This window comes from Heterocephalus glaber, unplaced genomic scaffold (genome assembly GCF_053883595.1).
Source record: "Heterocephalus glaber isolate CG9 unplaced genomic scaffold, H.glaber_assembly_v1.0 deba00000122, whole genome shotgun sequence".
Taxonomy (NCBI): domain Eukaryota; kingdom Metazoa; phylum Chordata; class Mammalia; order Rodentia; family Bathyergidae; genus Heterocephalus; species Heterocephalus glaber.
In genome coordinates, this window is record NW_028258138.1 from 65,669,055 (window position 1) to 65,684,465 (window position 15,411).

Sequence of the window (15,411 nt, forward strand, 5' to 3'; positions counted from 1 at the left end):
TGTGTCATTTATGAGTTCACAGGAGCTTGTGAGTAAGGGCATCCCAAGCTATATAGAGTCAAGCATCTCACTGCATAGGAGGCAGGCCCAACAGACAAGTTTTCACTCTCAATTTGGTGATCCATTTTGGACTGTCTATCATCTATCTATCTATCTATCTATCTGTCTATCAGAAAGCAAGTGACAGTAGAGACCAAAGTCTATGAAGGAGACTGTCCACTCCAGATGCAGGGATTAGACCATAGATAAGTTCTTGGATTTCTTTTCTGGGGAAATAGGAAATCAGAACACATATATGTATACTTGTACACAGTTAGAACTATGATAACTTTGAACATTTGGGCCTTCAACATCCTAGCCAACTTTCTTCATGTACAGACAAATAAACTGGGGCCGAGGAAAGTAAAGAGACTTCCATAGTTTTCAGTCAGGTGGGTGTGTTAGGTCTACAGCCCTGGTCTTCTGATTATTGATCCAGAACTTTTTCTAATTATCTGCTACTTCTTATTTCTCTGAAGAGGAATTGTGGATTTCCTAGAACAGATGCGCTTATTCTGAGTGATGCAGTCAGTACATTTCACACATGGTGTGCAAAGAAGATGTTAAAATGCAGGTTCTGACTCACTCAGCTGGGACTGGGTGAAAGTCTGCCTTGCCAGCATGACCTGCTCTTGGTGGTGCAGATGCTTTGGGTCTGCATGGGAAGCAGGAAGTCTGGGGGGAGCACCTTTTCTCCTTGATGTTCCCTTCTCACTGACACAAGAGCCCTGGGATTTAAGAACATTTTGTTCCTCTTGCCAGATCACTGTGCTGCCTTTCTTACTCTGGATGCCTTTCATTGCCTTGAAATCACTGACTTGAAATTGTTAGAAATAGTCTCTAGAGATTTGAGCTGGAGGGTGTGATCTTTTGTCTAGTGACTTAGCATCACTTAACTTGGTTTCAGAAAACCTTTCACACATAAGCAATTTGCTCAACTCTGATGGTTAAAAAAAGTCTTTTTTTTTTAATTGCACAAGTGTCCTCCCAGCTGCAGCTCCTCTCTCTCCTTCTGGGAGTACAGCTGGCAAGCTGCTAGCTCACAGGCCTGGCTCTTCCACTGGGGCTCAGCAAGTCTTTTGTGCATTTCACCACCGCTCACTCTTGTCTGCTCTTCTGCATGTGACATCTAGATTCAGGTCTGAGTGTCTTTCCACATCATCTGAGCTGAGTAGTTTTCTAAGAGATAACAGGCAAAGGCGCCCATAAGGCAGGAAAACTTCTGTGTCACACATTTCTCAGTTTGCTGATGTTTCCCACTTGAAAGTGCCTCTGCCATGGTGGTAAGTTGTTCTGTGAGTTAATTTTCAGTCTTTCTTATTCTTAAGGAGAAAAAAAGCAGTTTAGTCCAAAGTATAATGTACATTTTCCAGGTATTTATTAAGGTGTTAATATGTGAAACAGAGATAGAAAATTTGGGCTGTGGAGTCAGGCTTCTGTAGTAGCCAAATCCTAGCTCTACCACATATTAAATACAGAACCTCCCCAAGCAGTTCCTCATCAGCAATAATAATACCAGTACAAACCTCATACATTTTAATTATAATAATACCTACCTCATACATTTGTCATGAGATTTTCTGTGCAAAACAGTTCAGTGCCTGGCACAAAGTGATGAGTAAATATTAGCTTCTGTTATTGTTATTGATAAGACAATATTCCTCCCTTCAAAGAACTTATAGAAAATCAGAGTGTTTGGGAGATAGCCACATGAATAACTATAACACAAAAACACATACAACTAAGAGTGAAGTGAAAATTTAACAAAAAGTTATGCTCTGTTCCAGAGGTTGCCAAACTATGATGTGCAAGCCAAGGATTTTAAAAAAAATTTTAATAGTTGAAAGCAAAAGAAAAGAACATATTTTTATGGCACCTTAAAATTATCTGAAATTAAAATTTCAATATTCACAAATAAAATTCTATCAACACACTGTCATGTTCATTCATTAAGTATTGTCTATACCTTTTTCACACTATCCTATCATGTTGAGTAGTTGTGATAGAGACCATAGGCTTAAAAAAAACAAAAAATGTTTACAATTTGGTTCTTTGCAGAAAAATGTTGCTGACACCTGCTCTACCCAATCCAGGCAAAGTAAGAAAACTGTCTAACCCAGGAGGAGATGGGCCTGGGGTGAGGCAGGATTGATGTGTGAGTCTTCAGTAGACACATAAGACAGAGATGTTTGAGTAAGGCTGCTTCCAGTGAGATCACAGACCCACAGCTGTAGAGCATGAGCAGTGTGTAGCTTCACTTGGCTAACACTCCAGACACACTCATGAGAGAAGTGGGAAGGGCAGATTGTATCTAACCCATGAGCTTCTCAGATGCCTAAGCTATACTTCCTAGCTTGACTAGCAATGGGCATATTGAAAGTCTTTTTTGAGGAAGGGGTATGTTATGACCCACAACTCTATTTTAGCTTAATCTGATAAAATAAGTAGCATAGAGGACAAGCCAAGTAAAAATGTTTCTCAAATTAAGTATTATCATCTCAATTGTCAGTGTCAGTTGAATTGAACATTAAAATACAGGGAAAATGCTCCATGTTAGAAGTACAAGCTTTTGGTAAAAGGAGACTCTTTTATTAAGTCCTCCCTGCACATCCTTTTTAGTATGGTCATGAACCACATTGACTATTGTCATGGTGATTTAAACCTTGTATGGTATGTTTCTGGGTACTTCTATATTGTGGCACAGTCAAATTTTTGCACCTGCTTATCAGAGGCTGCAGAAGTATTAGGCAGCTTTGGTTTTTTCAGCTCACTGGACTCTAAATTACTTCTAATTTAAGTTTGGCTTGGGAAGAAACTAAGGAATTATTCTAGCTAGGAGCTCTTGTGTTGTCTCACCCACAGGGAGGGGTAGCTATTGGAGTCCCCAGCAATCTTCTTCCTAGTCTTGGGTCTAGTCCTGAGCTGACCCAAGAATATGAGGAATTAGCCATTCCTGATGATTAAATCTGAATTGAGGAAAGAGTGGTGGCTCAAACCTAACTTCTTGGAGCTCTAGAGCTCAGCAGAGCCTCCAGATTTTCCATGTATGACACACTTGTGAAGCTACCCATTTTCTGGAGGTACACTGTGCCAGGCACAGACTCTGTACATTGTACATCTCTTTGGTTCATGTGACATCACTTATAAGAAGGTTATGGCTTGTCTCATCATTTTCTATACATCAAGTAGAATGGAAAATAACTCTAATTTGACTTCAAGACTCCAAAATCAGGCAATATGTCCCTATTTTATCCAATTCAGCCTAATTGTTCTGCTCAAAGACTGGATTATCACAAATCCACAGAAGTTAGGTTCATGTGAATTAATTCAGAAGCTGTAAAATTAACTTATATAATTTCAAAGATAGACAAGAAGGAATTTCCTATCATTGATGGTATCATAAACTGCAGTGTTTCTCCCTGAAGAATGACAGAGCGGGTGGTATCCTAGCACTTTGTGCCATATGGAACAGTCACAAAACAAGTAGTGCATTGCACCAAGGAAGTACATGGCAGCAGTGGTGTGACACCTTTGGGGAATGTATCAGGGCTGGTATGGCATCCAGAAAATACTTTTAGGTGGATTTCCCTATCTGCCTCATGAAAATTGTGAGAAAACAAATAGTTAACTCAAGGAAAGGACAATGTTTAATTCAAGATCGCAGGCTGCATTTAAATTCTCACATTCAGGATTAAATCACAGAACCTACTCTACCATCTGCTCAATACTTTTCTTCTGAGAAGAATGCATGAGTGACTCTAGTTCATCTATTTGCCATTCTCATTTGAATGAATACCTGATCAGAGACCCCCCTCCACTCTTCTCTCAGTATTGCTTTCTCTGCCCTCTGATAATTTCTCTCTCCTGCTTTCAGAATTAATAGGAAAGCTAGTTTCTGAGCTGTTCTCAACTTCTCAAGTATGCACTGTCCCCATCAAAATTTTCACAAAGAAAATGAGTCATGGCACCGCCTGGGTGATGAGGTCATAATGTCATAGCCTCTGCTTTGAAAATTTCTTTCTACTTTTGTAAAGAGATTTTGTAAGAGAAAGGTGAAATTAGAGTGATAACTCAGATGTCTGGTCCTTTGCAGTGGCAGGTGCTGGCAGTGACAAAGTCCTGCTCTGAATGATCCCATCTTTTTTTCTGCTTTTTACCTTCCCTGGAAGTGTGATAAGAACTTGCAGAGGTTAGATCTGTCCTGGTTTCTTGACTGCCTATAAGACTTGGTTTATTACAGTCATTCTACCTTGTACATAACCTATGGAAATGTTCTGAGTTCAAACTCTCACTGCAACTTACTAGCTATGTGATTTTTAGCAAGTTCATTAATGTCCCTGTGTCTTAGTCCCTTCTTCTGTAAAATAACAGTATCTAACACATAACATTACTATTAGTATTAAATTAGTTATTATATAAAATATATTTAATTAAATGCTTTGGCATATATACATATATATAAAACACAATTAAGCGCTTAGAAGAGTGCTTGATATATAAACCTATAGATTTTTTCATTTTGTTATTAGTATTGTTATATTTTCCAAAGATATTTTATAATCTTTATCTTTAACATTCTTTTGGAGTGACACTTTTTTTTAGTGTGTATACCCATGGAACATCCCTCCATGTACAAAGACAGAAAACTATAAAATATTTGTGAAAAATTCACCCCTCCCCAGTCTCTAGATAGTAGCGATTTTCACTTCATTTGTGCTGTCTTGTTCCAGGTATTTTACAAATGCTAAAGAAAATTCTGCATGCTATGTGTTAGTATCCAATTAGGAGAGATGAAGAAACTGAATTATAAAGAAATTAAGTATTTTAACTCTGGACATACATTTCAGCAGTGACTGAGCCAGGTTTTTAATTCAAATTGTTTGACTTCAAAGTCATGCCAGAGGCCATTTAATCAATGAGTACTAATGACTTACGACCAAGAGGACATAGAATTCCAGAAATTCCAGAATGGAATTCCTGGGAAGAAGGGAAGAATAGTAAGCACAATAACAACATGAGCAACTATAATAAACTTAGATTCATAGCTGTGATTTACTTACTCACCTAGGATCTCTGTGTTTGCCCTTAAATAGTCCAGCTACTTGGGGAAAGCAATCCAGGGTGGGAGCCTATTCATACTCAGAACCTGACAACATCCACCACCCACCACCACCACCACCATTGCCTCGGCTTCACAACAAAACATTCATAGAACAATATAATGTATCTCCTAGAATCATAGAACATACTCATTTTTTTTGAGATTTTTCAAGTATTGTTCTAAAAAGACAATCACTTACCTGGTGATTAGAATATCAAGGCATGTATGAAATTATTGCTGATGAAGAGCAGTTTCTCTGTAAAATTATCCTACCAGCCACCTCAAGTACATAGGCACACTTTAAAAACCCGTGAATTTTCAAGGAATATAATAATCAATGTCTTCCTTCCAAACATGTTCTTGTCCCTAATCCTTGCTACATAGAGACTCTGGAGCATTCTTTTTTGTAAGGTCTGAAATACAGACCAATTCTGATAGTTAAAATGTACTTCCAGTCTTAGGACTGATATTAGGGTTACTACTCAATGATACTTTCTGTATTAGTCAGCTTTTTCTTTGCTGAGGCACAATACCTGACTCCCACTATTTAAAGGAGAAGATATTTAATTTGGCTCATGGTTTCTGGGGACTCAGTCCCTAGTCAGCTAGCTTCAAGGCAGACAGCCATGGCAGGCAAAGATGCTTAGTTCTTGGCAGCCAGGCAGCAGAGCAGGAGAAGAGTGCCAGCCCAGAAACGGGCATGAAATCATACACAATACCCAAAGTCATACTTCCATGACCCACCCAGCAGCACTCAGAAGTGTGTGCCACCAATCCCTGGGTAGATCCCAAGGTCAATCAATTGACACTCCACTCTAACCACCATAATTTCTGAATGGGTAATTTTAGATTCTTGGGTTGATTTTCTGTTAGGTTCTTTAAAATGTAAGAGATTAGAAGCCTAGTGTTAAGACCTATCTTAACTATTAAGGGGGCCCAGGGATTTACCTCAGTGGTTCCACTGGCTGCCTCACAAGTGCAAGAACCCAAGTTCGATCCCTGGTACCAAAAAAATAAACAAACAAACAAACAATTAAGGGACTTTCTAACAGTTTATTTAGTCATTTTGTAAAGGGGATAATACATTTACTTAATCTACTTCACTGTAATTCCTTGAAGAAAAAATTTTAAGTTGAAAGTATTTTCATGGTATGCAATACACAAGTTCTAGCCATTATCTTTTTTTTTTTTTTTTTTTTTTTGGTACTGGGGATCGAACTTGGGTCCTTCTGCTTGCAAGGCAGGTGGTGGAACCACTGAGCTAAATCCCAGGCTCTAGCCATTATCTTTTTCACTTTTGCTGTTTTTGCAAAGGAAATCTCAAGTTCTTTTCCACCTTTCACCAACTAGACTTAATAATAACATGCACTTTGATATCAGATGATACGTAGCCTTCCTAGATACTAGGTTACTGATATTTGGGTATCATTAAATATCCTGTGGGTCTGGATTAGACAGAGCTGGAAATCTGAAATTATAATTATCTTTTCTTCTCAGGAACAGATACTACTAAGCTAGTCCTTTACAAAATGTCTGGAATCAGCTCATAACTTTTACCAGATATAAATACATATAGTAGCTCTTAAAACCAGCATGGGCAATTGTTTGGGTGTGTGAGAGAATATAGCTGGATCAGTGTGATAGATAAGTGGAGTAGTAGTTAAATGAGTTTTTCTTGGGATGAAGGTATGTCAGGTAAAGGTCATATATTTTGAAAATTAATAGACTTCATCACTAAGCTGCACATATGGAGTTTGGGGGGGGGTGGATAAAGTTAGAAAACACTGAGAGAAAAGTAGTTGGTGTGTGTCAATTGGTAGACAAGTGGAATTTTGACAATGCAAACAGATCTCCTCCCTAAGGATAGGAAAGACTTCAATTGTATATAGTGGCTCACTTTAGACAGTTTTCTGCTTACTTTTATGAGAATAGATGGCTAAGTAGAACTGTAGAGTTAAGCAATGGCTTCTCCCTTCCCTGGGAAAGCAATAATGGGGATGAAAAAGATAAAATGCCCAATCCTCTGTTGGTATTTATCTTAAGTTCACATGTCTTAACTTAGTCTCATGATGATGGAGGCTTTACTAGAGAGGATATTGATGATAACAGTGATTATGATGAGAAGCATAATGAGCACATACAATGTGTCAGAAACTGTGGTAAGGACTTTATGTACATTAACTCATTTTATCTTCACAACAACCCAGTGGGATTGTTCTCTTATTCCTCTGGCTTACAGATGAGGAACATGAAGCTGACTTACTCAAGGGCAAGAGCTGATAAGTGGCAGAGGTTGATTCAAACCCATACCTATCTAACTCCACAGACTGCTCTTATACACTAAGAAATATGGGTTATTTACATTCTATTTTTAAAAGCACTGGACAAAGACAATGATGAAGACCAAGGTTGGGCTCTGACATTTAGAAGCTGGATAATAATGGATCCTTTCCTAGTCTTTCATTGCCTTCATTACAAAGCAGGTCCAGTGATGTGTTCTTTACATGGTTGTAATGAGGATTAAATTGAAATACTAAATATGTTGGGCCAGGGATTTAGCTCAGTGGTTCTGCTGCCTGCCTCACAAGCACAAGGTCCTGAGTTCAATTCCTGATACAAAAAAAAAAAAAGAAATACTATACTGTCCATTCATTATAAGTGTAAGAGGATAGAAAGAAATGATGCAGAGAGTGGTCTGATGATGGTCCCCAGCATTTGTGACCAGGAGCTTCCCACAACAGAGCAAGGATCTCCTGCCAGTTAGCTGAGCTCTGCCTATTTATACGTTCTGTGGTTCCTAGCACAGTGCAACACATAAATATTTTTCATAAAGATACCTATAAATACTTTTCAAAGATCAATTGTGCTGGCCACCTTTTAACTATTGGGGCTTTAAAGGTTATACAAAACTGACAAGGTTCTTTCTTCAAAGAGTTTATAATTTAAGGGAAAATTTAATAATATGATGAAAATATATGTCAGGTGATTATAAGCATTAGAAGGAAAAGAAAAGTAAGTAGACAGAATGGCAGTATTTGGGGAAGGATATATGTTACAGTAGGTCAGAAAGGTGTCTGTCATTTATTTATTGGACCAATTGCATCAAGTGCAGCTGACTCAGAATATAATGTATGAAGAGGGTTTAATTAACAAAAAATTCACTAGTTGATATAGTAGGAAGACCATAGTAATTTAAATAAATATCAATCTCATTGTGCCTTGATTTCCTGAGTGTCCAACAAGAGACATTCTGCAGTGTCTTACCTGGAAAGATGTTTGTTTTATGTTAATTTCTGTGGGCTTTGAGTTTACTTCCTGCTGGTCAGCTCCCACCATCTTCTACATTAGCTCAGGGTACAGTTTGCTTTCAAGGCCCCTCACTCTGGGGAGGATTCACTTCTGGTAGTGGTGCAGGTGCCTGTCTGCTGGTAGGCTATTTGTCTGGTTTTCCCCAGATGCTTGGCTCCCCACTGTTCTCCCTCTCAGTCCAGCTGTGAGCAGAAGAAGCCTCACCATTACTCTCATGGTCTGGTCTGTGATGTCCAGGTTTTCAGCAGCCTGATGGCAAGTTCTTCACTTCCGTTTCCAGCTCAGTGGCCACTGCAGGCATAGAGACCTCTCTGAGAGCAGAGTTTAGTGTCTCCCTCACCTTCCCTGCCCTTCTTGTCTTTGAGTATGGCCCTTCCGTAAGTCATCAACACAAACTTCAGCCACAGGCTGTGTTCATCAGAGGGCTGCTCCCACTGCTCAGATGGAGCCCCTTTCTCCCAGGGCTGACTTTGACCCTTGATTGAGTTAGGAAACTTAGGTCCATGTCTGACATACCCAAAGTTTTCAGTACAAATAACTAAGTTTTTTTTCAGTTAGTCAATAATTGTCCTGTCAACTTATTATGACCAGAAATGTAGCAATCTGCTATATCTTCAATTAAAGGTGAAAAGAGGCTCCCTTACTACCACTCTGCCAGGATTTTAAGATCATTCTTCATGTCGCACATTACCTTGGAGAATTGCTCAGTCATCATGGTATATGTTCTCCTACCTGTTCAGTAACTAAAAATGGACTTTTTACTGCACTTAAAACCAAAGTTTGAACAAGTTATAACAATTGTTAGCAAAGGCCTAAAAGTTTCATTGCTTCTACCTACATCCTGCTCTCCATTGCCCTCATGCTCTTAGACCTTCAAGTCAGACTTAGCATTGATGGAACCCTGTATATCCCTGCTGTGAGTAAATATGTTTTAATAACACATGTTTTAAATAACACATTTTCCCTTCATCTGCCCAGAAACATGCAAAGGCATTTTATCTGAAGAACTGGAGGGGCCTATTCATCCCACTTCCTCTCATTTATAAGAGGCATTTCACTATATTCTTGATCTTTGAGTACATTCAAAGGAAGTACCAAAGCTCCAGTGTAAGCTATTTTAATACTTAGATATTTTCACTGAAGTATATTAACAAAATATTAATAATATAAAAATGTTAATAATGTAAAATACAGTAGAAATTTATTACATGAATTTCAACTCAATAAATTATTAGTAAAAAACAGAATAGGCCATAAGTAGGTATTTGCCAGATTTCATATATATATATATATATATATATATATATATTATTTATTTATATTTCTCATATATACATATACAGCAATACTTTATTCTGGTATTTTGGAAGTTAAACAGGATTTTGGAAAGCATAAAACCTATAGTGCATAAAGAAAACATTGCTCAGGGTATCGCCTACCCTTCAATTTTGCTTCTCAAAAATATCTTTTGCTCAATAAATAGGCTCAATAAATTTTGGTTTACTAAAGAGGTCCTCAGAATGAAGAACTAGTACATCAATAATTTTTAAATTACTTAAAAATCAATCATTCACAGAAGATGTGAAGTATTATAAAGTACTATTTATAGCCAGCACAAGTAGATACTAGGCTTAGTATTTATTTTTTTGCTCTGAAAGTTGAGATAACCCTATGATAATTGAAAATGTTGAATGCATTGAACTGTTCTGTAAAAATGCATGGTGTTATTTTTAGTTCTGAAAGCTAGGCATTCATGGAAATTTATGTAGCCATCCCCTCACTAATGTAAGTGTGTGTAGTGCTTAGCACAGAAATTCAGTATTGTTAGTGATTAAGTGAATGAGAATGCTGTCATGATGCTTTACGGATTATCTGCTATGAGAAACTCCAAGCTGTTCTAGGTCAATGAAACAAAAACACTGGACTTGGGGTTAGGCGGACTTGGAGGAAGGGACTTAAATTCAAATATAAGCCAGACCACTGACTCACTCACTCAATTAATTTGTGCAAATATCTTAATTTTTCAGAGCCATGGCTTTCCCTTTTAGAAATTGAAAGGATTTTGCTGAATATGCTGAGTGATTCTTAATTCCTCTGGGCTCAAATATCCTTTGTCTTAGGTAAATTAACTTATTTCATCTTGAAAAAGTTCTAAGCAGCCTGACACCTTGGGCTACAGCAGCATTCATTTGGTTCTTTTCTCCTCCCTCAACAAAATACTCTTAGTCCAGTTATTCTAAATAGGAAAAGGGACTTTTACAGGAAAATAACCTGTAGCTTGAGCCAGTTTAAAGCCAGTTACAAAACTAAACAACGACATATACACCCAATTCAGCACTGTCTAGTTTATTTTATTTTATTTTTAAGTAGGGAGACATTTATTGATAGGAAAGCTCCTGAGGGGCAGGAGGGGTCCCAAGTGGGTAGCCCAAGGACCCCACTTTACAGAGAAGTTTTATAGGGTGAAACCCATGTGGGTACAATGTGGGCCACAACCGTGAACATCCAGTAAGGTTACAAATATAGTCACTTAGGTAATGGTGGTCCAATTGGGAAGCGAGTCACATAGCAAGAGTTGATGGAAAGAACAAGGATTCTCCTAGGAAGGCAGTGGGTCCAAAAGTCTCTGGTCACCCCCAGGGTGGTTGATGCCTATCTATACCTCACTAAGCCCAGTTCTTTGGAGAAGTATGTGGATCTGGTCATCTTGTTTCCATCCTGAGGCCTGGTTTTCAGCCAATGTGCAGCTGTGGTATGTTCCACCTTTGTCCTGGCCCTCTCAAGGACTTAGCCCTATCTGACTGCCTATATAGTATTTTTACCTAGCTCATCTATCTATACTATTCCCCCTTCTGAAGAACTATCCTGAACTGCCATGAGGGGGCAAGGGGTGATGATCGCTCTAGCTACTTCAGGCTGAAGGGGGTCGTAGTTGTGGTTGCCAGTCAAGGATACCCTTCAGAAGACCTATCTAAAGGCATCAGTAGGCATCAATAGGCATCAGGTGTTTCCATCATGGGTAGGCTTATAGCTTTGAGTCTGGAGGAGACAAGGCCAGAAAGACAGTTAAGTATACATGGGCCAAACAATAAGATCAACAGGAATATTGTGAGTATAGGCAACAGATGTTTCCACCAGGAAGAGCTAGTAATAGCCTTCCACAGGGAGGATAAGGAGAAGTCCCAGGAAATCTCAGAATCTGACATGGCCTTAAACTGTTGTTTAATATCTTGAACAGCCATCGAGATATTACCAGAAGTATCAGGAATGTATACACAACATTCAGCTTTTACAATTGCACAGGTACCTCCTGCACTGTTGTTAAGATATCTAGTGCCATTCGATTCTGGAGAACCAGCATTGTCTAGTTTAAAATCCAAGCTTTACACCTATCTTCTACCCTCCCCTCTCCATTTCCTTCTTTTCCTCCCTTGTCCACCCCCTGCTTTTCTATTTTTCCCTTTATTTGGAAAGTTTTTATAATACTGGTTGTGTTTCTTCCAAAAAACCCCCAATATCCAGTTTCCCTAAATCTCTGTGGTGTTAAGAGGTCCAGCAATTTCTCCAGGACCAGGTCCATGCCTATGAAGTTCTTTGACTATAACTTTGAGTTCCTCTACTGGGTGAAATATCTGGTTCTTGTGTCATTAATTTTATTTCTTTCTCTTAACTCTGGTCTTTACTTGTTCTCTTGCCTCTTGCCCACATATTCCCCTCTTGCATCCCTTTACTCCTGGATTGTTCATGTGAGGTTAGTCCCACAATCTAGGCACCTGAGTCTAGTCTGAGGCTTTCTAGATAATCTATTTAACATAGATGTTGTGTAGCGAAGTTTAAATCCTGGTCATCTGAAATGTCAAAGTAGTAGATGCTCTGTGAAATGAGAGAGAGAGAGAGAGAGAGAGAGAGAGAGTAGAAAATTCTTTATTCTTGTAATCTTTATAATCTATAAACCTTCAGTTTTCTAATTTTTGTTTTCCAACTTTTTAAAGAGTTTTATCCACTATGCTTTGTTTTCTAAAAGGGAAAACAGGGCTCTAAAGTGGTAGTTTTCTTGAGTCACTAGGGGGTCTTTCTTGCACACCTGCCCACTCTGATCAGTTTTTTTTCTTTCATAAGGAGCAACATTCATATTAAAGATCTACTTGGCATCGGTGCCCAAGTACAGCTGTTCTATCATATAAGAAAAATGTCTCATTCAGAAAATCAAGATTGAGTAAAATAAGTAACATCTTGGCTTTGTGCTCCCTTTGCAACTGTTAATTTTACAGGGTTATGATTCCATCTCTGAGGGGAGAGCTCCTGGCAGGGACAGCTGCTCCCATGCCCCAGATTGTGGTTGGAGTCATCAAGAACAGCAGGGTGGTGGGAAGATGGGATGGGTGGGGGAGGGTGGGAGGGAGAGAGAGAAAGAAATAGAAAGCAGTTGCATCACGGCACTGGGAGGCTGAAACAGATGGGCCCTCGCCAAAGTGCTTTTCAGTTATTCCTTCCTTCTTTGTATGGATACATGCATGGCAAACTGAGGAAAAAGAAAGACTTGTCTTGAAGTTTGGTGAGAAAATTGTCAGTGCTGCTTTTACTCTCTTGTATATCTTGCTTTAAAAAATATATTTGTGTATCCATTGGCATGGTGATGGGCGTAAGCAATGGCAGGTCTGTGTGCTTGTCCGAAGAATGTCAAATAGTACTATGTCATGATTAGCAGAATCTGGGTCACTGGGACAGGGCTGGTATGACAGGTGCAAAACATACTGGCTGCTGGCTGCTGTGGCTTACCTCTTAAACTGGAGCAAGGCCAAGGTCAAGGACATGGGCAGATTTGGACCAAGCATGGGACATGGTACATGACAAATACTCTTTTATTAGTGGGCTTTTCAACAAAGTTGTTGCATTGCTCCCTGTTCACTGTTATGTATTTCCCAGGTCTAGAACCGTACTCACAAATGTGAACAAAAGTTAAATGCTCAAAAGTTGAAGCAAGGAAGGAATGGGGACCATCAGTAGCCAGTTGGAGCACCCTACTGAACAATAGAGCTGTCTAGAATTTTCTCTACTTGCCTATTTCTTATAGTTCTATCTTGTAATTTAATTTCCAAGCAAATAAATGTTACTTTCAGCACATATGAAGCTGTAAATATTGCCTTCAAAAACTAAAAATTTTGTCTTCTCATCTCTTTTTTTTAGTACCAGGACTACTTTATTGATGATACTAGAAAACTAATTTTAGGTTTAAATTGCTTTGGAAATAAGAAATTTAATTTACTAACTATATATCACTTGAAAAAATGGAAATAGTATTTTTCACTTTTTATAGAAGATTCTATTTCTATGGAAATAGAATAATGAGTATTTTTAATGCCTGAAATGTACAGACCTAGTATGCTTCATATTGATGTTGGCCCACACTTAGGAGGAAGTTAGACATAATTTTGTGACCAGCATTCTGAGTTGTCAATTTCTGTACAAATTCCTCAAAGCAGTGGAATTCATTTAGATTTTGTCTACACTTTTACCATATTGTTTTTCTTGAACATATTAATTTCTTTACTAATTTTGAAATATTAGTGGAGAATGTAGACTTTTACATAATGTTTTTTTAAATTATAAAGTTTTACAGAGTTTCCACAAATCCTGAAAACACAGTATCATTCAGAATGCTCTGACTAAAACCTAGAACATATTGAATTGTAATGATACATTTTTTTTTAAATTGGTACATTTAGATATACATAATGATCACATTCATCTTAGGGAATTTATACCTGTACACGATATGCCTTGCTTCTTCTTTTTTTTTCATTCCCCTCCCCTCCCTTCAACCCCTCTTCCTCTCCTTATTTACAAAAGTTTGTTTCCATTTTTTCTTCTATTCTCTTTTCTTTTTCTTGTTCCTTCATCTTTTAAAAAGGATGGCTAAAATCTGGCAGTAGAGCAACTGAGCTAGGGAATGGAAATACATGTGAAATAGCAGTACTTCGGAATGTCAGAAAGACCATAGTTTTCTCTATAGAATACCATGGGAGAGATAGCAGGCTTGATTTGAACTTCCAGGGTATTGTGGATTCCTAACTCCAATTAAGGTGCTTTGCACCTCATAAATTGCTCAATAGGTAAGGTTAAATGCTGTGATTTGAAGGAAAAGAACACCAAGAGAGCTTTCCTTTGTGTCCCTCTTTTCTCCACGAAGGTTGAAAAAAATGACGAGGACCAAAAGATTGAACAAGATGGCATCAAACCCGAAGACAAAGCTCATAAAGCCGCGACCAAAATTCAGGCGAGCTTCCGTGGACACATAACGAGGAAAAAGCTCAAAGGAGAGAAGAAGGGCGAGGCCCAGGCTGCCGAGGCTGAGGAGCAGGAGAAGAAGGAAGACGCCCCTGTAGCTGATGGAGTGGCCAAGAAGGAGGGAGAAGGCCCGGCGACCGCCGAGGTCACCAAGGGCGTCGGCCCCAAGTCCGAGCAGCCAGGCAAGGCCGGGGACGCCGCCTCGGAGGAGAAGGGCAAGGGCGAGGGCGCCCCAGACGCGGCCCCGGGGCAGGCGGCCCCCCAGGCTGCCGAGGAGAAGGCCGGTTCCGTGGAGACAGAAAGTGCCGCGAAAGCTTCCCCCGACAACTTGCCGTCCTCCAAGGCCGAAGACGGCCCCGCCAAGGAGGAGCCTAAACAAGCCGATGTGCCTGCTGCTGTCACTGCTGCTGCTGCTGCCACCACCCCTGCTGCAGAGGATGCTGCCGCCAAGGCGACCGCCCAGCCTCCCACGGATACTGCGGAGAGCAGCCAAGCCGAAGAGAAGCTAGGTGAGCGCCCGAGGCAGGGCGGGGTGCAGGGGCAGAGGGGCCAAGCGGGCCAGGCCACCGGGGCAACCTGAGAGCAATTCTGAATGGTATTTTCTGGAAATGGAAGGGACTTGTGCTTCATTGTCCAGACATCCCCATGCTTAAGAAAGGCCTGTAGCAGCCAGT

The 15,411-nt window shown here is 39.5% G+C and overlaps 1 protein-coding gene across 4 annotated transcripts in view; it reads left to right on the plus strand.

Moving 5' to 3' along the window:
• Positions 1–15,411, plus strand: part of Gap43 (growth associated protein 43) — a 135,415-nt gene that overhangs the window by 69,395 nt on the left and 50,609 nt on the right. For all 4 annotated transcript variants that reach the window (XM_087215812.1, XM_087215800.1, XM_004835680.4 and 1 more), the window contains exon 2: positions 14,640–15,246. In XM_087215812.1, coding sequence (XP_087071938.1) covers positions 14,640–15,246 — 607 coding nt within the window. The remainder of the gene's footprint in view (positions 1–14,639; positions 15,247–15,411) is intronic.